Raw genomic sequence first — 24,908 nt, forward strand, 5'->3', positions numbered from 1 at the left:
CTCCCTGCCTGGAGTCCACTGTGAGGTGTGGTGGCATTTGGGGCAGGGAGAGAGTGCCCCCAGCCACCCTGGAAAGCTGGTCTCATTGTTTCATAGTCCTAACACTGCATTCTGAATTCACTTCAAATTCAGCTTTTTCCTTTGCCCCCTCAAATTTTCTAGTGACTGGGCAAAGGACCCAGAAGGCCTCCACCTGCACCAGGCATCCAGGCCACACTTTTCCTGGGGCTCCATGAGGATGTTGTGGTGGCTGCTGCAGGCTTGTCTTCCCCTGTTTGAGGCCTAGAATGACCTCAGCCTCCACCCCCCATCTGGGGCCTCTTCCCTCACTCTCTACCCCCAACCCTCATTCTGTCCTAGGCCTTCTCCTCCTTTTCCAAATTCAGTTTTTTATGATCCTTCAGGGAAGCCAAAACACAGGGGCTGCATGGTGCAGCTGGGACTCTGGAGGCTGACTGCCTGGGCTTAAGTCCTGGCTCCCCTCCTACTAGCTGTGGGCCACAGGGCAAGTTATATGACCTTGCTGCACCTCAGCATCTTGCTTGGAAATAGAGGTAACAATACTTACCCTCATAGAGCCATTTTTATGGTTGACTACAATAAAGTAGCATTGTATAAATGTTTGGAGTAGCCTGTGTTTGTTGGATTAAAAGAGAGAGAGAGACAGAGAGAGAGAATGAGACTCTTAAACAGAATGAATAAAAAAGAAACAGAGAATACGCTACATATACCTCACTCTGATTGTTACCCTCCCACAAAAAAGTTTTCTGGTACCCTGGCTTGATGAGGAGAGCAGTGGGGCCTGCTGCTCCAGACTTAGCCGCCCACCTGGTACTGGGATGTGCGTCTGCCTGCGATGTTGCAGTGGGTTACCTGAGTGGCCTGTGGGAGACCGTGAAGTCTGTGTTTTACTCACTTCTCTGCTGTTTTTATTTTGGGGGTTGGGGGAAGACTGTGTGAAGTGGGGCAGTGAAATAATTTTCCAAGTAGTATAAATTGTTATCATATGTCAAGTAATAGTCTCATGTTGTGTGGTCTTTGCTTTATTGGTGTTCTTGGTTAAGTGATTTCTTTTTTTTTTTTTTTGAGACAGTCTCATTATGTCGCCCTCAGTAGAGTGGCGTGGCGTCATAGGTCACATCGACCTCCAACTCTTGGGCTTAAGTGATTCTCTTGCCTCAGCCTCCAAAGTAGCTGGGACTACAGGTGACTGCCACAGCACCTGGCTATTTTTTTGTTGTAATTGTCATTGTTGTTTAGCAGGTCCGGGCCAGGATCGAACCTGCCAGCCTCGGTGTATGTGCCTGGCACCCTGACCACTGAGCTATGGGCGCCAAGCCTGTTAAGTAATTTCTTTTTTTTTTTTTTTTCTGTTAAGTAATTTCTAAACACAAGATTTTGGAAGGAGATGTTTAACCTATTTTGTTATAAGATAAGACCAAACAGCCAAAAAATACTGTTTTTATTTTTTTGTTTTTTTATTTTTTTGAGACAGAGTTTCGAGCTGTCACCCTGGGTCAAGTGCTTTGGCGTCATAGCTCACAGCAGTTTCCAGCTCTTGGGCTCAAGCGATCCTCTTGCCTCAGTTCTTTTCTTTCTTCTATTTTTAGTAGAGACAGGGTCTTGCTTTTGCTCAGGCTGGTCTTGAACTCGTGAGCTCAAGCAGTTCACTTACCTCTACCTCTACTAGTGCTAAGGTTACAGGCGTCTGTTTTAACTTAACATTTTTGAATGAATATGAGTAGCAAGAATACTGGTAAATAATATGTATCCAGGTAGCACATTTTCTCTCGCAGTATATATATTTTAAAAATTATTTTCCCATCTACATCATTCTCCTTGGGCCCATATTGCAAGGAGGAAACCACCTTGAACTAGCTGTGTTCTGGCCACTGCCCCTGAAATGTAGCATCTCCGCTGGCCTTGTGGGAGGGTGGGGGTGGGCGCGTGTCTTCTGGGAGGGCAACTTGGGAAATTGAGCCCTGGACATATTTGCTTCCTGTCTGGTTTTGCAGATGAGTTTCAGTATCTGCACTTTGCTGTAGTGTTTGTGTTTTTTGGTATTAAGACTTAAAAACATTTTATTGTATAGTACACATACATCACCAGTGTGTGTGTCAGTGAAGGTTCACGGTGCGGCACACCCGTAGCAGGTTAAGAGCCTGCACGCGGCCCGGATGCCTCCTGCTGCCCCCGTCTGCTCTTAGTGGGGCCTCTCCTCGTGCCTTGTTGAAAGAGGATCTCTTCTTCCCTAAAGTTATATTAGTGTTTTTTTCTCCTTCACTTTCAATTCTTTGTAAAAATTGAACAAGTAGGGTGTTTTTAATTTTAACTTCTAGGTAAACACACTCACATATTTGAATGTCCTAGTTCTTAGGAAACAGTGGTGCTCCGGAGAGATGGTGGGGTTGCCTGTGTCTCCTACATGAGGCATCTGATCATCATCTTCTGCTGATAAGCTTCGCCTTGGTGTGCGTAGTTGTGGGAAGAAGTTGAGTCCACATGTAGGAACAGTGTATGGACTAAGCCCCTGTCACGTTGACTGCTGCGACACCTGGTTCCTTAGATACAGAGCATGTCTGTCTTTCTCTCATAAGCAGAAGGATCTCAAATGCAAGAAGCAATTCTAAGACTGTCATGTATGGTGCAGCTTAGTTTATGTACACGTTGATTTTCTGGAGGGTAGTGTGAGTTCTGTGCTCAGACCTCTTCCCTGATTGTCCCTGGAAATACGAGGTTTCTGTTTGGCCACATTCTGACAAGAGCCTCAGTAGGCGGAGTGCAGCCTGAGAACCTGGTGCCTACAGTGAATGCAGCAGTGCAGGGGAATGACCTTATCTCGGCAGCCAACAGGAAATGATGAAATGTGCTAGGAGAATTCAGCTGAGAGAGGAGGTCAGACATACCACAGGGTCGGAAGAGCAGGTACGGAAGCTGATCTGCAAAGTTAGCTGGCGATTGACAGAAAAACGTGAGTGTGCTATTTAGGGCTCACATTTCCTTTAAGGTAGACATCTTTTGGAAGTAGAATTTCCTTTGTTTTTTTGCCCCCAGTGACTGATTTAGCAGAAATCTCACCTTCTAAGCAAGCACACCTAGTTTCAGTGCTCCTTGAAATGTTTAACTAGTTCAATATTAACCGAACAGTGTGGAATGTTTTATCCAGAATGCTCTGAGAAAATGTCAAAGTTTGATTTTCTTGGTGAATAGATTTTGGCTTCAGCAAATGAAAGTTAGTGCTTTATAATTTTTGACTCTGGTTTTAGAACATATGTGCATGGAATAACTTTGCAACTTTACTTTGGCTCGTTTTAGGCTAGCTGACATCCTTGTAACTGAATTTTTTTCTTAATAAGTAGCTAAATGAGTTTCTTGAGTTAACTGTTAATAGGCTTCCCCCCCTACTTTAAGGCATCATGTTTATTACATGCTGCCATTTTCTTTTTTTCAATAAATCTAATGTACAAATATGTAAATGTGACTTGTGAGAAAAAATGAGCAAATAAGCTTTCCCCATTGACTGTAATTGCTGCTTCCTGACCGTCTCCCACAGACGCCGTGAGTTGAGGTGCTGTCTGCTCCCGGGGCCTCCCGGGAGTTATTTTTCTCTTCCTGGCTGGATCTTGTGCCCTTGTTCCCCTCTGAGTGCTGTCACTAGACATGTTGTTTATATTTTTATTGGATAGCAAAATATAAAACTTTTATTGTTTTAATAACTGAACAGCCTTACATACCTATCTAATTATTTCTTATCTTGGAAGTCATATTCTGGAATTGAAATATTATGGCTCCCTTTTATATATGCAGCATTGTAAATCTAATTAGAGGGTTTTTTCTTTTTTTAAAATTTTGTTCTTTTATTATTTATTTATTTGAGACAGTCTCATGTTGTTGCCCTCGGTAGAGTGCTGTGGTGTCACAGCTCACAGCAACCTCCAACTCTTGGGCTTAAGTGATTGATGCTCTTGCGTCAGCCTCGTGAGTAGCTGGGACTACAGGCGCCCCGGGTATTTTTATTTTTCTTAATTGCAGTTTGGCCGGGCTGGGTTCGAACCTGCCACCCTCAGTACATGGAGCTGGTGCCCTACTCACTGAACCACAGGTGCTGCCCATTTTTTTTAAATTTTGGATTTATATAAGGGCACATAGGATTTAATGAGAAGGCTTTTATTAAATAAATCTTGATACTTAAGTGATCCATCACTAAGTGAATTATACTTATTGGATTACCTATTTCTGTGAACATTAAAAAGGCAGTATCCTCTTTCTTTTCTTCAGAATATGCTGGTATGGTCTGTGCCACACACGGGAACAGGTTTTCGTGTTAGGTTGTTACCTACTGGGATTTGTGTATTTCTAATACTTTTTGGGTTACATAGGAAAGGTTTCTAGAAATCCCCAAGGTATATAGTATGTTTTTTAGACCTTACTCAGGTCCACCAGTTTTATCTTTGGTCTTGTAACTCTAAATATTTCTGTCTTCAAATCTCTTCCTTCTTGACAATAAAACTTCTTATTGAATTCTAGATGAACTTTAAGTGCCACATTTATGAAAATAATAAAGAAGTTTTATAACTTCAAACCAGAGCATTTGTTGCAGGTGTGAAATTTATGCCAATAAACAAAAATAATCCCCTTCTTGTTTTTCTTTTTATATAGTGTTATTCCTTTGAATTATTTGCCTGTCTACACAATTCTGTTATTCATTTGGCAGCATAATTTAAAAGGTGGAAACATGATCTATAGAATTGTAGTGGCTTTTGGAGTCAGTATGCCAGGACCCACACTTTTTTTTTTTGTTTGTTTTGTTTTCTTTTTGCAGTTTTTGGCTGGGGCTGGGTTTGAACTCACCACCTCCAGCATATGGGGCCAGCGCCCTACTCCTTTGAGCCACAGGCGCTGCCCACACACTTTTTTTTTTTAAGAGACGGAGTCTCACTTTATCACTCTTGGTAGAGCGCTTTGGCATCACAGCAACCTCCAACTCCTGGGCTTAGGCGAAAGGTATGGAAGCAAATAAAAAGAATGACCTGGGACACAGCCCTGTGGGGACAATCCCAGTGGAGGGGGTGGTAGATTGTTCTTATTAACATATTTATAAACCACCACTTGGTTCCTCAGGCTACACACATGTGTAATTGATTGAGAAAGAGGGCAGGAGTGGGGCGCCGGCCCCATATCCTGAGGATGGCGGATTCCAACCTGGCTCCGGCCAAACTGCAACAAAAAAATAGCCGGGCATTGTGGCAGGCGCCTGTAGTCCTAGCTACTCAGGAGGCTGAGGCAAGAGAATTGCCTAAGCCCAGGAGTTGGAGGTTGCTGTGAGCTGTGACGCTACAGCACTCTATTGAGGGCGATAAAGTGAGACTCTGTCTCTTAAAAAAAAAGTGTGGGCCGCGCCTGTGGCTCAGTTGGTAAGGCGCCGGCCCCATATACCGAGGGTGGCAGGTTCAAACCTGGCCCCGGCCAAACTGCAACAAAAAAATAGCCGGGCGTTGTGGCGGGCGCCTGTAGTCCCAGCTACTCCGGAGGCTGAGGCAGGAGAATCGCTTGAGCCCAGGAGTTGGAGGTTGCTGTGAGCTGTGTGATGCCATGGCACTCTACCGAGGGCCATAAAGTGAAACTCTGTCTCTACCAAAAAAAAAAAAAAAAAAAAGTGTGGGTCCTGGCATACTGACTCCAAAAGCCACTACAATTCTATAGATCATGTTCCCACCTTTTAAATTATGCTGCCAAATGAATAACAGAATTGTGTAGACAGGCAAACAATTCAAGGAATATGGAATATGAAAGATGTTAAAATAATATAATGTAAATAAAGAAGGAAATGGTTTAATAAATAAGTTAATTACTTACAACTTGCCAGAAATCATTAAAAATATCCTCTGTTGGTGTGGTGCTCATCCTTGTAATCTTATCTCTTTGGGAAGCCAAGTCGGGAGAGGCCAAGAGTTCCAGACCCGTCTAAGCAAACAAGTGAGACCTGGTCTCCATAGGCGGGTGGCTGTAGTCCCAGGTACTTAGGAGACTGAGGCTGAAAAATGGCTGAGCCCAGGAGTTTGAGGTTGCTGTGAGCTGGGCTGAGGCCATGGCACTCTAGCCTGGGCAACAGGGTAAGACTTTGTCTTAAAAAAAAAAAAAAGAAAGAAAGAAAGAAACTTCTCCGGTATCTTAGGCCTTGTAGCTGGATAAAGAGGAGTGTGTATGTGTGAGTAAAGTGAGATGATAACAATAAAAAAGTCATTGATTTGAACGTATGAGTGAATGAATGTATGAATTACAGTGTTCTCCTTTTTGTAGAGATTGTTGTTGTTGTTGTTGTTGTTATTATTATATATATTTTTTGAGACAGAGTCTCACTATGTTGCCCTCGGTAGAGCACCATGGCATCACAGCTCACAGCAACCTCAAACTCTTGGGCTTAAGTAATTCTCTTGCCTCAGCCTCACAAGTAGCTGGGACAACAGGCGCCTTCCACAATGCCTGGCTATTTTTTATTGCAGTTGCCATTGTTGTTTTGGCTGGCCCAGGCCGGGTTCAAACCCTCCAGCCTCGGTGTATGTGGCTGGCGCTGTACCCCTGTGCTATGGGTTCCGAGCCATATTGTTATCATTTTTTTGAGGCAGAGTTTTATTTCGTTCCCCTCAGGAGAGTGCTATGGCGTCATAGCTGACAGCAACCTCAAACTCTCGGGCTCAAGCGATCCTTTTGCCTAAATAGCTGGTACTACTCTTGCTCAGGCAAATCTCGTTCTGGCTCAGGTTAGTCTGGAACTCCGGAGCTCAGGCGACCCACCTGCCTAAGCTGCCCAAAGTGCTAGGACAGGCGTCCTCAAACTGCGGTCCGCGGGCCACATGAAGTGGTGTGAATTGTATTTGTTCCCGTTTTGTTTTTTTACTTCAAAATAAGATATGTGCAGTGTGCATAGGAATTTGTTCATAGTTTTTTTTTTTTTTTTTAAACTATAGTCCGGCCCTCCAACGATCTGAGGGACAGTGAATTGGTCTCCTGTTTAAAAAGTTTGAGGACACCTGTACTAGGATTACAGGCATAAGCCACTGTGCCGGGCCTTTATTGTTTTGTTTTTTTTTGAAATCCAATCCATTTATTTAAATGTACATTGTACATAAGTTACAAATTCTCACTTCTGCCACTCAGAACTTTTCCAGAAAAGTCTCCATTTCTTCCTTGATCCTGTTTTCTACAAGTAATGTGAAGTTACTGTCTGTGTTTTGAAGGTTATAGCTGACAAACACCTGTATATTGGCCTTCCTGGTGAGGCACTGGGCAAGGCCAGCGGAGGTCCTGTCAGCAGTATCTCCAAGGACGGAGGTAGACACGGGGATGGAGTCATAGCGTCTACCCATGGCCACCGCAAGGTTGCGCAGGAGGTTGCGCAGGTGCGTTGTGGCTCTCACCCACAGGAAGAGTGAGTCTGTCAGCCGCAAAACGTGGAAGTGGATGAGCTGCTTCCACAGCCTGGCACTGAAGTTGTGCAGGGAGATGTCCCCTGGCGCAGCAGCCAACGTCCCCTCCATGCCGCCCGGCTAGCCCCTGGCTCACTACGCCAACCCGGCCAGACCTGAGCGAGCACGTGCCCTATTGTTATTTTTTTTATGAGATGAAGTCTCTCTTTATTACCTAGGCTACGGTGTAGTGAGTGATATAATCATAGCTCATTGCAACCTCGAGCTCCTGGGCTAAAGTGATCCTCCTGCCTCAGCCTCCCAAGTAGATGGGACTTTCAGGTACAGAGACTACTTTTGGAGGCACTATAGTCGCATTTAACGGGGCTGGTCTTAGTACATTTATTTGCGTATCACAATTCTGTACTGACACCAAGTGACAGGTTAGGTGTCTACTTAATATCTCCTTCAGCCCTGGAGCTCTGGCTTAAATTGTTTTCTCATTAGACTCTGTCGCACATAAGTCATAAGAGGTGAATCCTTATTTGATCTCTTATAATAGAATAAGCACGTTATTCTATTTGGGGACACTTAAAGAATGGAACAGAAAAGATCCTGAATTTGAAATGTGTGCCAGTGGTCAACACTACAGTACAGGATTTGAATTTTATTTTTGTTACCATGAAGACTGTGCGATGAATTTCATCCTTAGCCTGTTTCTCATCAGGATTTGTTCTGTAGTGGAGTCTTTGAAGGAGATCAGGGAAGCATGATTTTGCTGGAAAATGCTTACTTGATAAATGTTGATGTAATTAACAAGCCAAAATATTGGATATCCCAATTTGGAATTCTGTCTGTAAGTTCCTAACAAATATTAGTAGTGCTAATTTAGCAAAATAAATGGGGCACAGGGCAATTTGGGGGTCACTGAAGTGATTTCTCTATAGTTCTTTTCTGGTATGAATTGACACACAAAGAAAAGATAGCACAGGCCACAGTGGACTGATTGCTGACTTGGAAAGCAGAAACACTTCCACCTATGGGTATGATCAGCCAAGGTTCATTTAGTGAATCAGGGCCTGCCATTCATGTACAGGAAGTAGGTTATACAGCAAGGCTATGAAGCCGTGAAGAAAGGCATCAGGACCACTTTGGGAAGGGTCATCTTCCAAAAGAACTTGTTGAACTCTAAGATGTTCAATTTATTCTTAGGAGCATCCAATAAACTGCTAAGGTTGAGGAATTTGAATATGGGGTGGTAGAATTTCTTGTAATAAGAAGTCATGACTAAATGCAGTGGCTCACGCCTATAATCCCAGCACTCTAGGAAGCCAAGGCAGGTGGATTGCCCTGAGCTCACGAATTTGAGACCAGCCTGAGCCAGAGCAAGACCTGGTCTGTAAAAATAGCCAGGTGTTGTGGTGGGCACCTGTAGTCCCAGCTACTTTGGAGGCTGAGGCAAGAGAATCGCTTGAGCCCAAGAGTTTGAGGTTGATGTGAGCTGTGACGCCACAGCACTCTACCAAGGGTGACAAAGTGAGACTCTGTCTCAAAAAAAAAGAAGAAAAAGAAAGAAAACAAAGCAGGATTGGGACTGGAATGTCAGAAATGGGTAAGGGTTAGGGAAGATTCTCTTCAGAAGAAGGCAATGTTTGGGCAGATATCTGCTGCTGAGAGGCAGCGGCTCCTAGAGACGCTGAGGGAGGGTGTTTCAGGCAGAGGGGCAGCAGTTGCAAAGATAAGCCCAAGCCTGTTGCACTTGGAGAAAACACACGGATGTCAGTATAGCCAAGTCCAGGGAGAGGACTGGAAGGAGCCGAGACTGGTGCTGGAAGGAGGGGCTAGTTCGCACATATTCGGTGCAGACATAGCCATCCTTTTTTTTTTTTTTCTGAATATTTTTTTTTGTAGAGACAGAGTCTCACTTTATGGCCCTCGGTAGAGTGCCGTGGCCTCACACAGCTCACAGCAACCTCCAACTCCTGGGCTTAAGCGATTCTCTTGCTTCAGCCTCCCTAGTAGCTGGGACTACAGGCGCCCGCCACAACACCGGCTATTTTTTGGTTTGGCCGGGGCCGGGTTTGAACCCGCCACCCTCGGTATATGGGGCCGGCGCCTTACTGACTGAGCCACAGGAGCCGCCCTTTTCTGAATATTTTTGATCCTCAGTTGAATCCACAGAGGTGGAACCTGTGGATATGAAGGGCTAAGTGGACTGACAGCTATTGGAAAGTTTTTAATTTGGTGGCTTGAACCAGGGTATATTCTGGCTCCGTTTTGAGGTGGAGCTGATGGGATGTGGGCCTGAGGGAAGGTGAGGGAGGATGCTGGGGCATCTGTCCTGAGCAGCTGCGACTAGGAGGAGCCCATCTGGGATATGCAGGAACAAGAAGCAGTTTGGGGCCAGTGTGTCAAGCCCTTCAGCTGCGCAGGTAGGGGATGCTGGGCCAGCGGCTGGGGCTATGCTGGAGTCGGAGTTCAGCAGTGTGGAAGGTATTTTAAGTCACAGGATGGGGAGGGTCACGCAGGAGACTAGTGTGCATAGAGAAGAGGAGACCGAGCTCTGAGCTCTGGGCCCTGCGGGTGTGAACAGGGGACAGGTGCTGATCAGGCTTCGCAGGACTGGCCGGAAGGTGTGTGGGCACTTGTCTTAGAACATGCAAGAGATAGTTCAGGCCAGTTATCCCTGAATAGAGATAAGGCATGTGGGTTCCTTTACTATAATAGCTTGAGTTTCATGCTTACATGAAGGGAAAGTGCCAACATGCTGCCTTATCTTCTTAGTGAATTTTCAAGAGTAATACAACCAGTATATTCTTAGGGCAGAAAACTTAAGAAATAAGGTGTGCAAAAAGAAAACCCCAAACTTGCACATTTCACCACCCAGAGTTGTACATTTAAGACTTGTTCAAATGTGGTCTCCTCAGGACAACCTTCCCTGCCTCCACCCTGTCCAGTAGACCCATCACTCTCTGTCCCCCACCTGGCTTCATGCTTCTCTGCAGCGCTTACTGCTACCTGCCACTGTGTCACCTACTGGTGTGACTTTGTGCCCCCGGCCGCCGCTTACATGTCAGTAGGGACCGTTCCACTTTGCTCACCCTGGGACCCTACACGGTACCTGGCACACAGTAAGACGGACTTTGTTACATTTTGTTGAATGGAAGAATTCACATTTTGGTACATAGCCATCTGAACTTTTTTCTTGGTATTTACCCACTCTTAAACATATAATTTTAGATAAGCCAGTGTTTAGCTTTTTAGATGTAAGAACTCTACTTATGGTTTTGAACACTATTGCAAACTGTCTTTGCACTAGTTGGCTGCTGCGCCACTGTTTTCCGTCTGTTTCTAGCAGTGGTGGCTACACCAGCCTTCCAGAGCAGTACCTGAGCCTGTGCCTTGCTCAGCACCCACAGTGGAAGCTGAATCCTCCTTGGGCTTGCTCTGGCGGGTGCGGCAGCTGCCTTTCCCCCTTCCTCTTCCAGGCTGCTGTGGGCCTGCCTGCCTGCCCTCCCTCCCACCACCCTTCTTTTCCCACTCCCTCTCCTCCTCCTCCCCCTTCCCTTCCCCGTTAGCCTAATCAGGCGTCACCTTGGCTTATTCCACCACTTTCAAGTCCCTTATATAAAATGGTATATAGCACCTGCATTTGCATATAGCCTGTGAACATCCTCCAATATTCCTTAGATCATCTCTACGTTGCTTATAATACCTAATACAATGTAAATGTTATGTAAATAGTTTTTATACTGTATTGTTTAGAGAATAATGACAAGAAAAAAATGTCTCGCATGTTCAGTTCAGACATAATCATCTTTTTTTTCTGAGTATTTTCTGGTTAGTTGAATCCACAGAGGTGGAACCTGAGGACATGCAGGGCTGAGTGGATCATGAGCTCCTGGACTCCCATCCCCAGCTCTTAATAAAGTTTCTGGCACTTAGACTGTAAATGTTTTTCAAACATGAGAGAAATTTATGCAAAAAAATTTTTAAATTGTTTTGGCTTATTTTATTCTCAGGAAAAATTAAATACTTTATTGAAAACATTAAAAACTTTAGGTCACAGGCTATTTCTTCAGTCATCAAACTGACAGATATTTTTTCAAGGACAGCATCTTTATGCCTGTGTGTGTGGTATCGTAATTGAAGCTGGAAAAATAATAACCAAGCGATTTCTCCAGGGCTTTTCAGATACTACTAATTATATATTATAATGAGGCCTTTTGTCATAAATGGAATTGTCATTAATCTTTTCCTTTTATAAAATGGTCACTGGAAGTATTTATTAGGCAGGTAGAAAGGTTTTGTTGTGTATTCCCAGTTTTCAGTGGCACTGCCCAGGAGTAGGTGTGTGAGTCCTGCTGGCTGAAGTGATACCCTCCCTATGGGGTGGCGCCCAGCCAGAGTGGGCAGGAGAAGTCAGGCTGGGGACAGGAGGGCTGGGAAGGGCAGAGGCCAGTGCTGGTGGAATGGCTAGTGTGTGCAGGCACTCCCCCGGAACGTGCTGTTTTGTGTTCCTCCTGACTTCCCCAGGCAGTAGCTCAGCCATGTTACCCCATCGCACAGATGAGAAGAATGAGGCTGCCACAGCTAGTTCAAACCCGGTTCTCTTTTCATTCTTTTAGTGTAAGGAAACTTTTGCTATTAATTTTATGCCTGGTTTAAGCCCATTAGTTTCAGATTATTCCTTGTTCATTTTTCTAAATTGCTGGATAGTTATATTGTAGGAACTGTATTTTTTATTTTTTATTTTTGGAGACAGAGTCTTACTTTGTCACCCTCGGTAGAGTACCCTGGTGTCATAGATAGCTCACAGCAACCTCAAACTGTTATACTCAAGAGATCTTCTTGCCTCAGCCTCCCAAGTAGCTGGAACTATAGGCACCCGCCATAGCGCCTATTTTAGAGACGAGGTCTCGCTCTAACCCCTGAGCTCAAGCAGTCCACCGGCCTCCAGAGAGCTGGGATTACAGGCATGAGCCACCACGCCCGGCCTTGTCCTCTAATATTTATGCAGAACTCTCTTTTCGTTCTTGGCCACCATGTTAGAAGAGGGTGTTCAGTCATTGGTCAACCTCATGAGCAGGGAGTGTCTCTGTGATGGGCACCTGACTTGTGTGGCTCAGTGGCTGGGCCCCATGTGACAACCAGCCCATACTCACCATCACTCTGGCTGCTGCTGCTTCTGGAAGGCCCCTATCCTCTACGTGCTGTGCCAGGACCCACACGGGTGCCGTTTGACCTGTACAACCTCTAAGACAGGTGGGATTCCATCTGACAGGTGAGCAGTGTCAAGCACCGATCTGTTAAGTATTTTGCCTCAAATGACAGGACCCGACAGTGAAGAGGTCGCCCGCCTGCACCAGTGTGTCCTGTGAAGGAGGAACACAGATGCAGACCTAGATTTGTGCGTCTGTGTTCTTTGGTGCTCTCTGTCGGTGCCTCTTGTGTTCAACTTCTCTACTTTCACCTCTTCAGCCAGAGTTGTAGCCCCTCTATAAGATTCCACTCAGGCAGACTTCAGGGCGGGGAAGATCCTCTAAAACTGCCTTATCTGTGTGCAGGAAGCGAGGCTCTTCCTCTTTTGTAGACAGAGGGCCACAGAGGCGCTTTGTGGGACAGGAAGTCTTGCTTCTAGAAGGGGCTGCCTCGAAGTGGAGGGGCTGAAAAAGCTGCAGTGGTTGACCTGGGCCACTCTGACTCATGCGGGCTGTCAGTATGCCCTTTGTCTCATCTGCGGAACCTGCTGCCGCAGTCCTGGGAGGGTGGCCGTGCAGGGCCCCCTCCCTGTGATCATGTTCCCCTGCTCCCTCCTTCCCTGTCTTGTCTGCCCTTGGTGAATGTCCCCATTTTCTGGTTGAACAAAGGGTAACCTCCTGACCCATCCTATATTTTTTCCTTCTAGCTTTGCCAGAAGAATCTTTCTGTCTCGTCTGGGCCTTTGTGACTTTTCTTTTTTAGTGTTTAAATGCCTCCCTTGAGTTGGAAAACTTGCAGCTTAAGGAAGAGATACCTCACTGGGCAGGTGCTTCTGCCTGAGAGCAGGCTCTTCAGGGAGCACTTGACATAGCTCAGTAGCTGCTCTGGATGACCCTCAGACCTGCACACAGTGGGGCAGAGCTGCACAGAGCCTCACTAAAGGGACTAAAGATGAAATGGAAATGCCCATGGTGACAGCCCAGCTCCCTGCAACTTCGTCATATTTGCCTCTTACATATGTGTCCATCTGCCACTTGCTGGATATTGCAGTTAGGCTGTAAGGACACCCTAGTGTGAGGGGGCAGTGGTGGCAGAGCTGGGCCGATGTGTCCTTGTGTGCTCTCCAGTGCTGGTCCCCAGCGGGACACGAGAGAGCCTGTGTGCGTGTGCATTTGTGTGCATGGTGGTCACTTGCATGAAGGGATTGTAAGGTTGTGTAGGAATAACACCGCTCCCGTCCTGGGCAGCAGCAGCTTTGTGTGTTGTGGTGTAACTGGGGTCCTTGCTGTGTAGATGTGGTGGTGAATCAATGAGCACTTGTTCCTTAGAGCCATGAAATGGACCTTTGTTGACTGCGATGGCTGGGCAGTTGGGGAAGGGTGTGTACAATGGGGAGGGGGCAGAAGAATTCGCATTTGTCAAATGTGTTTAATCAGGGTGATAGAGACTTCCTTGAGATTTCCGTGACAGTAGGTCATAACTCTCTTCCAGATTTAGAATGGTAGAGGACCATAACTAGAGAGCCCCTTGTCATCTACCCCCACTTTACACCCTGGAGACGCATCAGGGGATGAATCCAGCTCTTCTCCCACTCAGGTGTGCAACGTAGGGCAGGTGACTTAGGACCTCGGCCTCTGTCTCACCACACAAAGACAGGACCCGATGCAGGTGTGCTGTGAGTGTGGGGCCGGGACGAGTGCCCAGGGCGTGGTGGATGTGCAGTTCATTGCTGCTGTCACCAGGTCCAGAAGCCCAGCGTGCACTGCAGTATGTGGGTGGTTCCTGGGCACAGTGGCGCTCAGTGAGGGCTTCCTTTCCCTGTCCCTGTCCCAGAGACAAGTCCTTAGGCTTTATTATCTTTGTCCTGATTCCCCCTTTGACTGTGGCAGATTTGGGGCACTCAGACTTTAGAAGGCCCACCCTGGATCATATTAGATGTATTACCTTGTACTTACAAGTCGTTTAAACATTTTTTGTGTTATAAAACTAATGGAAAGGATTTTAATAATTTTGATTTTGACACTGCTTGGCTCATATTAGATGTATTACCTTGTACTCACAAGTCGTTTAAACATTTTTTTATGTTATAAAACTAATGGGGAGGATTTTTATAATTTTGATTTTGACACTGCTTGGCCATGTGCTTTGCTGCTGCCACCTCTTCTAATTCATTTGTGCGTCTGTTCAGAGGGGACATGTGTGAAGGGCGAGCTGAGGGGAGCATGGTGCTTATGTGGAGCTAAATGCAGATTTTAATGTTGGCTCAGAAGTGTGCACAGCATGGCCAGGAACATGAATGGCGGGGCTGGAGGGGTAGTAGTCACAGCCTGGTGCCCCTAATGGCCTCTGAAAGAAATCATGGAGGGATTTTGAGTAGAAGCCTAACCTGATCTTTCCAGAAGACATAACTGACCACCCTGGTAGTGTCATGGGAAGTGAAAGGGAAACCGTCTGGGTCGCTGGGGGTCAGTTAGGAGGCTGCTAGCGATCCACGCAAAAGGGGATGGTGGACTTAACAAAAGTAGCCATGGTCGTGGGGGTGGGGAGAAGGAGGCAGATTCAGGATATTGAAGAGCTGGTATTTTCAGGTCTTGGAAACTGATTAAAGCTTGATGGGGTGTGGGTGAGGGCTGGGTGTGGGAAGAAGAGGCGTTTTAGCCTTGAGGAATCAGGGTGAACGGTGGTGCCATTTCTTGATGTAGGAAACCCAAGGATGGAGGCAGGCTTGGGAAGGGAGGGAATCAGTTTGCAGGGATTGTGTGAAGGCTGAGTGGAGGCATCCAGCAGGCAGTCAAGGGTGTTGGTCTGGGAGGCAGAGGCAGTGAAGAGGGTCCTTGGAGGGACGTGAGTTCCCCAGTTGCTCCCAGCAGATGGACTGGGATTGTGGGGGAAGCTGCAGCTGCAATGCCATGGTTGGGGGTGGGGGTGTTCACCAGGCAGGTTTGCGGAAGAATTGGATACAAAGGAGTTGGCACTGTTAGGTCCAGTGGTGCCCTGAGGCCAGGAGACGAAGCTGGTATCACGGACCATCTCAGGGCAATGGAGAGTGAGGAATGAGGGGAAGATATGTCTGATGAATAACAACTCAGCATTTACTGCTCTTGAATTTGAATTTCTGCTGAATTTCCCCCATTAATGTGAATATTAGTCCAAAGGAAGGCTAGATAAGGAGGCTCCATGATTACAATTAGGAGTTGACTAGAAGCAAACAGGCTGGGGGTGGTTTGCGACTGTGTCTGAAGGTCTGGGGAGGTGCAGTTGTGTGTGTGTCCCCTGTCCTGCCGAGGATCTGGCACCTGCAGGACAAGGGAGGCTATTAACAACCTCCGGGGAGTGGTCCCCTGCTCCTCCCTCTCCAGGGGAAACTTGAACACCACTTACAAGCAGGTCCTCTGCCCTGTCAGAGAACTCACATTTTTAGTGAGTTTTCTCTGTTTAAAGCTGTAACCCATTCCAGCTTTGTTCTGTGAAGGCGGAATAAAATATCCCCGTTTCTCTGGTTCAAATGCCACCACCTTCCTGTGTGCACACTAAAGTCATCTTACAGAAGAAAGGCTCAGCAGCCCTCTGTCCCCTCCCCACAGGACCCTCTAGCCGTTGTCACCTTTCATCGTGGTTCTGTCAACTTGATTATTTGTTAGTTCAGACATCAGTCACGTAGCAGATACTTAGGTATCTACCCCATGCTAAGGACTGGGGACCAAGGGTGAAAACACACAGCCCTCACCTTCATCGTGTGTATGTAACAGGTGTGCTGTTTCTTTCTGCTTTTTTTCATAGACCTAAATTTCAGATATAAAATGGCTCACTCACTTGTCCCTTGTAATGGGGTGTGCTGTCCTTTCTGTCGACTAGCCATGTTTTCTTAGTTTTGAGCATTTGACTTGTTTCCAGTTTTTGCTGTTAAAAATATTATTGTGATATTTTGTTCAAGCTATTTTTTCCTTTGTGTTTATTTGCTTGGGACAAATAGTTCCCAGGGTAGGTCTGCAGGGCCAGAGGTTACCTGTTCTCTGCCTTGTTCTGCATTTCCAGATTTTTCCATGAATCCCATCAACAGTGTTCAGAATATATTCGTATTTTCCTGTAGCTCGACCAAAACTGACATTGTCATATTTTTTTATTTTTACAAGTTCTTTCCATTTTTTAAAGGAAAAATGTGCTTTTTTCTCCACCCCATGGTCATTTATTGTGTTAATCGTTGGCTAGGTTATACGTCAGTGACAAGTGAACCCTAAGTCGTACCCCTCAACATAATAAAACATCTTTCTGGGCAGCGCCTGTGGCTCAGTTGGTAAGGCGCCGGCCCCATATACTGAGGGTGGCGGGTTCAAACCCGGCCCCAGCCAAACTGCAACCGAAAAATAGCCGGGCGTTGTGGCGGGCACCTGTAGTCCCAGCTGCTCGGGAGGCTGAGGCAAGAGAATCGCTGAAGCCCAGGATTTGGAGGTTGCTGTGAGCTGTGTGATGCCACGGCACTCTACCAAGGGCCATAAAGTGAGACTCTGTCGCTACAAAAAAATAAAAAAAACATCTTTCTTGTTCACTCTGCGTGCGGCTTGGGGGTGGCTGGGCCAAGCTGACTCGGGGGACCCCACTCTCCTATAGCTGCCACTTGAGGCCACCTCAGGGGATGATGCTGCAGGAAGAAGAGGGCTGGGGACGTGGCATGAGCTTCGTGTGGTTACGTGGCCAGGACTCCATATGTAGTCTGGCTTAGCCGTAGAACTTCCGTGAGCAACTGTCTTGTCTCCTGTTTATTCATCTCTGGTAACTTCTTTGTACAGTGGGATTGGATCCTCAGTCTTCATATAAGTCCTTAATATATTTTAGGTGACAATATTTTTATCAATGATGTCTTTTTCTTTGCATATTCCATTGTATTGTGCAGAGGCTTAAATATATAAGTTTGGGCACATCCATGTTTTCCTTTGATATCTTTCATTTCTTGATTATCACAAATTTATCTTTTTTCTCAAAGCCAGGGAATAGCTATTCTCTCTGACTTGCTTAAAATAGATTTTTTTTTTTTGGTAGAGATGGAGTCTTACTTTACTGCCCTTGGTAGAGTGCTGTGGCATCACATAGCTCACAGCAACCTCCAACTCCTGGGCTTAGGTGATTCCCTTGCCTCAGCCTCCCGAGCAGCTGGGACTACAGGTGTCCGCCACAACGCCCAGCTATTTTTTTGTTGCGGTTTGGCCGGGGTCAGGTTTGAACCCGCTACCCTTGTTATATGGGGCAGGCACCCTACCCACTGAGCCACAGGTGCCGCCCTTAAAATAGATTTTATTTAACTCCTATGACACTTCAAATTCATCAAAGTATATAATGTCAAGTGGTTTTAGTTTAAGTTAACTTTGGCCCTTGGCAATGCCTGTTCTGTAACATTAAAAAAAAAAAAACTAAGGCGGGAGATTGCTTGAGTTGGAGGTTACAGCGAACTATGATCATGCCACTGCACACCAGAACAAGATCTTGTCTCAAAAAGAAAGAAAGAAAAATTTCAAATAGAGTGGAGGCCTAAATGTAAGTGCTAAATATATGTAGCTCTTAGAAGAAAACATAGGCATAAACCTTTGTCACCTTGGATTAGGCAATGGTTTCTTAGATATAGCACCAAAACGCAAGAAAAGAAAAGAAAGAATACATTTATAAAAATAAAAACTTGTGCTTCAGCAGATGCTCAAGAAAGCGAAAAGACAACTCATAGAATGGAAGAAAACATTTTCAAATCATGTGTCTGCTTAATGGCTTATATCTTGAAAATACAGACAGTACTAAAAAAAGGTATACTCTGTCTTTTTTTTTTTTTTTTTTGCAGTTTTTGACTGGGGCTAGGCTTGAACCCGCTACCTCCAGTATATGGGGCCAGCGCCCTACTCCTTTGAGCCACAGGCGCCGCCCGGTATACTCTGTTTTAAGAAAGGAAAAAAACATATTAATAATATATACTGATAACAAAAGATGAATACAAGTCACATTGAGCATCTCTTGTAATTGCAGAAATATGACTTGAGTATTACAGATTTAAAAGTTGTTTCCTTTCTCAAAATGTGTATATATATTTTTGTCACTCTTGTATAAAGAGGTCTTAAAATTCAACATTAAAAAGACAAATCAGGGCCGTGCCTGTGGCTCAGTTGGTAGGGCGCCGGCCCCATATACTGAGGGTGGCGGGTTCAAACCCGGCCCCGGCCAAACTGCAACCAAAAAAAAATTGCCAGGCGTTGTGGCGGGTGCCTGTAGTCCCAGCTACTCGGGAGGCTGAGGCAAGAGAATCGCTTAAGCCCAGGAGTTGGAGGTTGCCGTGAGCTGTGTGAGACCATGGCACTCTACCGAAGGCCATAAAGTGAGACTCTGTCTCTACAAAAAAAAAAAAAAAAAAAAGACAAAGCAATTTAAAAAATGTGCAAAAGATCTAAAAAGACATTTCTGCAATGATAATATACAAATGCCAATAAGCACATGAAAAGATGTTCAACACTGTTAGACATTAGAAAAATGCAAGTCAAATCTACAGTGAAGGCTCAGCGCCCATGGCTCAGTGGTTAGGGTGCCAGCCACATACACCAGGGCTGGAGGGTTCAAACCTGGCCCAGGCCTGCCAGACAGCAACAACAACAACAAAATAGCCGGATGTTGTGGCAGGTGCCTGTAGTCCCAGCTACTTGGGGGGCTGAGGCAAGACAATTACTTAAGCCCAAGAGTTGGAGGTTGCTGTGAGCTGTGATGCCATAGCACTCTACAGACGGTGACATAGACTCTGTCTCCAAAAAAAAAAACCAACTACAGTGAGATGCCACTTCGCACCCACTAAGATGGTGAAAATGAAAAAGACAATTAACAAGTGTTGGTGAGGTTGTGGAGGAATTGGAACTGTCATACTCTGGGGGTGGTAACATAAAATGGTGCAGCCGCTTTGGAGAACAGTCTGGCCAGATGTTGGAAACACCTGACTTTGGGAAACAGTTTGTCAGTGTGACCTAGCAAGTCCACTACTACCCTGTTTCCCCGAAAATAAGACAGTGTCTTATTTTAAGGTGTGCTCCCAAAGATGTGCTAGGTCTTATTTTCAAGGGACGTCTTATCTTTCCTGTAAGTAGGTCTTATTTTCGGAGGATGTCTTATTTTCGGGGAAACAGGGTAGGTATCTACCCCAAAGAAATGAAGACATATGTCCATACAAAGACTTGTACACAAGTGCTCAGGGCAGCATTATTAAAAATAGCCAAAAAGTAGAAACAACTCACATGTTGGTAATGGACAAATTGTGGTAAATTCACACAACAGAATATTATTTGGCATGAATGAACCTTGGAGGGAAAGAAGCCACTCACAAAAGACTACATGTAGTGTGATTCCATTTATACAACATGTCAAGAGACAAAGTAGATTAGTGGTTGCCTGGAGTGGGGGGTGTGGGGGTGTGGGATGACCACCAAAGGGTATGGAGTTTCTTTTTTTTTTTTTTTTTTTTTTTGAGACGGAGCCTCAAGCTGTCACCCTGGGTAGAGTGCTGTGGCATCACAGCTCACAGCAACCTCCAACTCCTGGGCTCAAGCGATTCTTCTGTCTCCGCCTCCCAAGTAGCTGGGACTACAGGCACCCGCCACAACGCCTGGCTATTTTTTGGTTGCAGCCGTCATTGTTGTTTGGCGGGCCTGGGCTGGATTTGAACCCGCCAGCTCAGGTGTATGTGGCTGGCGCCTTAGCCGCTTAAGCCACAGGCGCCAAGCCTGGAATTTCTTTTTGGGGTGATGAAAATGCTGTAAAATTGACTATGGTGTTGGTGGCACAACTCTGAATACGACTGTAAATCACTGTGTACATTTTATAATGGATGAACTGTATGTGAATTGTATCAATACAGCTGTTAGAAAAACAGCAAAATGTTCAAGTACTCAAACCATTATCCCTCCCACAGCCTCTCCTAACTAGATAATTCCATTCTTTTATCTATTTTTGACAGATGCATTTAGGTCTTTTTTCATATAGAAGTTTATTCCTTTTGAATCTCCTAAGCTATGACTTCTAGGATTAAATGCAAAGTCTCAAAGTGGGGAAGGTGGGGCTTCCCCAGCATGAAGGGAAGCAGCTGGGAACAGGGCAGCCCAGGGACTGAAGTGGGTTTCCTTCCAGGCCATGCTAGTGAAGGCATTGCGTCCCTGTCCCCAGGAAAGGGCTGACATTTGGTGTCACCACTTCCTGAGTAACTGACCTTGGAGGCTGGTCCCATTCCTCAACTGTAAAAGGAGGAGAGGTTGTTGAGGAAGTGTCTGGTGCAGCGCAGCTCTCTGCCTGTAGCCTGCATCCCTGTGGACAGGAGCAATGGTATTCAGCAAACACAAGTCAACCCCTACTGTGCAGTTTATAGAAGAACAGTTTCTCTGCATTGCAGTTTTTCCCTTTCATTGCATAGAATAGGAAAATCTGTTTTGGGGCCAGGGCATGGTGGCTCACGCCTATAATTCCAGCACTCTGGGAGATGAAGCTTCAGCTTCAGACAGATCTTTTCACCTCAGGAGTTCGAGACCAGCCTAAGCAAGAACGAGACCTCGTCTTTACTAAAAATAGAAAAATTAGCTGTGGCGCAGCCTATAGTCCTATCTACTTGGGAGGCAGGAGAACCCACTTGAGCCCCATGCGTTTGAGGTTGCTGTGAGCTGCACCAACCCCACCACACTCCAGTCTGGGCAACAGAGTGAGACTCTGTCTCAAAAACACAACAACAAAAACGAAAACAAAATCTATTTTTGGAGCAGAACAACTGTGCTGGTTACTGAGTAGTTCAGCAGGAGTTTGAGTTTTTAAGTCTGTGCTTTCCTTTCATTTTAGTGTTTATCCTGACCAGGAGTCGCACCTGGTAACGTTTGTTAAGCTGGACACAGACATTGTCCTCGTGCCTTAGGAAAATATCTGATTTAGAAATGTAATAATTGTGTTTGGTGCGAGGAGGAGTATTCCCTTGATCAACAGTTTGTAAAGGGCTGCTAAGTGCAAGTGCCGTCGACACACATGCTCTGAGAAGTCAGTGACCCTGTTGCGCTGTGTGTAATCTCTGGTGCCTGGAACGGGATAGGTGCTCAAGATACGTTACTTAGTGAAGAAGTGAGTTTTGGGGGCACTGAGTGCAAGATGGCAGTGACAGTGACTCTGAGAGCTGGGCAGGCCTGGAGCCCGTCTGTCTGTAGTAGCTGAGGGGATTGAAGCTGGCAGGGAAGTGACTTATAAAAGCCCAGAGCAGGCACTAGAATCCTGGGCTCCTGGCTCCATCTGTATGTTCTGGTCCCACCCCACTTTGAAAGCAAAAGTATTATATATTTTTTATAAAAACATTGCCTGAGAGAGTGTGTGCTGTTGGTGGGGTGGGGTGGGGGTGGGGCACCAGAAGGCAAAGCTGGTATTTCTGCTTCTGCCAGGCCTGCTCTAGGTGGGTCACCTTTAATAACTTTTCTGTCAAATCCTTAGAGTTGTCTTATATATTTCCTTGCACTGCTGTTGGCATTCTCATGTTAATATCAGATTTGAAAATGTGTCATTTTTGTCCATTTAAAAGTAACTTTTTCTATTTTAAGCCTGTGGAGCATCAACTCAGTATTTAGGTTGGGGAAATCGTTAGCCTGAGTCTCCGCATTCCCAGGGTGCCTGCCAACAAGAGGCTAAAAAAATATTGTTGTAGAAATGAGTCCAAGGCACGGGTGATCTGTCAGCTGACATGTTTCCATTACATAAGAAAAATGAGTTTTAGGGACACATCTAACTACGTGCTGTTAGCTACAGCTCTTGGTTTAATTATGTGCATGAACTAACAGCTGAGGGGCTGGACCAAGACCAGGCAACCTGGGCCCCATCATCCTACCTGTGCCCGTGACTCTGCAACCGGAGGCGGTTCTCATCCAGGGGGAGCACTCTCGGAGATGGCTGGCTCGCAGCTGTTTCCTTTGAACTATTGGGATGTAAGGGGCACCGGAGGTAAAACATGTTTTAAAGGTACTGTATGAGTCTACATGTGGGATTTTTTAAAATACTGATTCCTCTTGTGCAGTATTTATCCCCTTCACCTTCAGGATTCATGCAGACAGCACCTCCTCTCTTCCTTCCCCTAGTCTTCCAGTATTATCTCTGGAGCACCTGATTTGGCTAGACAGGAAGGGGAGAGCCCTTCTCTCGTGGAGCTCCAAGGGATGGTGGTGGTGGGGATGGCAAGGTCCCCGCTGTTGGGAGTAGATAGTGCAGCCTAAAGCCTCCAGAGCAGGCGTCCTCAAACTGCGGCCCGCAGGCCACATGAAGCACTGTGAATTGTATTTGTTCCTGTTTTGTTTTTTACTTCAAAATAAGATATGTGCAGTGTGCATAGGAATTTGTTCATAGTTTTTTTTTTTTTTTTTTTTTGTAGAGACAGAGTCTCACTTTATGGCCCTCTGTAGAGTGCCGTGGCCTCACACAGCTCACAGCAACCTCCAACTCCTGGGCTTAAGCGATTCTCTTGCCTCAGCCTCCCGAGTAGCTGGGACTACAGGCGCCCGCCACAACGCCCGGCTATTTTTTGGTTGCAGTTCAGCCGGGGCCGGGTTTGAACCCGCCACCCTTGGTATATGGGGCCGGCGCCTTACCGACTGAGCCACAGGCGCCGCCCTTTTTTTTTTTTTTTTAAACTATAGTCCGGCCCTCCAACGATCTGAGGGACAGTGAATTGGCCCCCTGTTTAAAAAGTTTGAGGACGCCTGCTCCAGAGGAACGTCCTGGTGGCCTCTGTAGGGCCATTCGTGTTTGTACATCCTCTGCTTGGTGTGGTCCTTCGCACACAGCATACACTTGGTAGGTCCTTGCCAAAGAAAGTGTCCCTGACTGCTTCTGAAGCCAGCTGTGCAAGTGAGCAACTGGTTCTGTGATCTGTCTTCATTTTCTCTAAGATCATCTGAAAGGGAGGTCAAGCTTTTTAGCACCAAAAAGTCCCCAAAGTGAGGCTTTTAAAAGCATTTTCTGCATCAAGGGCTTTCTTCAGGCCACTTTAAGAATAAAATTAACCAGCACACCTTTCTCTGGGATCTTCAGAACCATCACAATTTTCATCCTTGGGCTTTAGGAGTTCACTGCTCAGTACACTCTGCTCACACATTCTGCTATTGCTTGAGCCAAGGAAACAGGTGAGAAACTGGGTCTCTAGTGCAGACAGAGAGTGAGCGATTCCAAAAGACCTTCCCCAAACTGACTTCAAGTGACTACTTGGTTTGCTTGAAAAACATTTTAAATTCTGCTAAATTTAAATGGCATTAGTTCTTAGGGTTGTCAACTTGAATCTAGCATTTAGAACAGTGTTTTTCAACCTTTTTCATCTCATGGCACACTTGAACCTGTAGTTAAAATTCCACAGCACGTGTGGGCCGCGTGGAGCCATTGTGAGAGAACTGCCCCCGGCAAGCTCCACCCTCAGGGTTGCAGAGCAAGGATCGGCCAGGAGCTAGTAACCTAGTGACTGAGCAGCCTAAAGGCAGGGACTAAGCTGCCTTACAGCCTTAATCCTCAGGGGCAGAGTGAGACTGGTTCTGGCACACTGGAGCCTTGGGCTGTTGCCCTGGGTAGAGTGCCATGGCATCACAGCTCATAGCACCCTCAAACTCCTGGGCTTGGTGCCACCCGGACCTCCACAAGAGCTGCGCTGCGACCCCCGACTCGTGACCTATACCTGGTGGGCCTCTGCATGCCCTGACCAGGAACTGTGGGAGCCGTGCAACCCTGTGACCTCCCTCCTGTACCCTCCCTGCCTCCACACTGGCCCACTCATCTGGCCAGGGAGTCTGGTAGCCGCGTGCCCTCTGGAGCCCTCCCTGCCTCTGCACAGAGCCCTTCTCCTGGCCAGAGACTGCTGGAGCCTTGGCTCTCTGTGCCAAAGTCACTGGGCGCCAGGCACTCCCAGAACCGTGCGCACCACCACCTCCCGCCCTGTTGCTGGATCCAGATGTGTCACACTCCGGAGCTGCTTCCACAATCAGAACTCCCTGGGTGGGGCAGCCCCAGAGGAACTACACAGGGTCACTCCCTACAAAGATCCAGCAACAATAGAGTGATCCTGCTGGGGTCTAATCTTGGAGAGACGCCTCCCCAACTCTGAGGACGGCCAGAGGCAACAATGAAAAACAATCATGAGGCGAAATCAACAGAAAAACTCTGGCAATACGAATAGTCAGAGTAGATCAGCTCCCCCAAGGATCAATGGGGCAGACACAGCACAAGATCCCATGCACAAACAAATAGCTGAGATGTCAGAAATCAAATTCAGAATCTGGATAGCAAATA

The 24,908-nt window shown here is 46.3% G+C and overlaps 2 protein-coding genes across 8 annotated transcripts in view; one reads left to right on the forward strand and one right to left on the reverse strand.

The window, feature by feature from the left end:
• The window catches only part of PACSIN2 (protein kinase C and casein kinase substrate in neurons 2), a 134,771-nt gene that overhangs the window by 54,463 nt on the left and 55,400 nt on the right, over positions 1-24,908 (forward strand). Inside the window, exon 1 of one of the 7 annotated variants that reach the window (XM_053586287.1) lies at positions 2,824-2,971. The exons of 5 other annotated variants lie outside the window; for them this stretch is intronic. The gene's annotated coding sequence lies outside the window, so the exon portion shown is untranslated. Of the gene's footprint in view, positions 1-2,823; positions 2,972-14,107; positions 14,205-24,908 lie in introns of those variants that run through there. One more of the 7 variants, XM_053586288.1, reaches the window with a different exon arrangement.
• On the reverse strand, positions 7,141-7,939 carry LOC128582390 (proteasome assembly chaperone 4-like). The gene has a single exon (XM_053586298.1). The coding sequence runs from the start codon at positions 7,536-7,538 to the stop codon at positions 7,155-7,157; it is 384 nt and encodes a 127-aa protein (XP_053442273.1). The 5' UTR covers positions 7,539-7,939; the 3' UTR covers positions 7,141-7,154.

The sequence above is a fragment of the Nycticebus coucang genome, chromosome 3 (genome assembly GCF_027406575.1).
Source record: "Nycticebus coucang isolate mNycCou1 chromosome 3, mNycCou1.pri, whole genome shotgun sequence".
Taxonomy (NCBI): domain Eukaryota; kingdom Metazoa; phylum Chordata; class Mammalia; order Primates; family Lorisidae; genus Nycticebus; species Nycticebus coucang.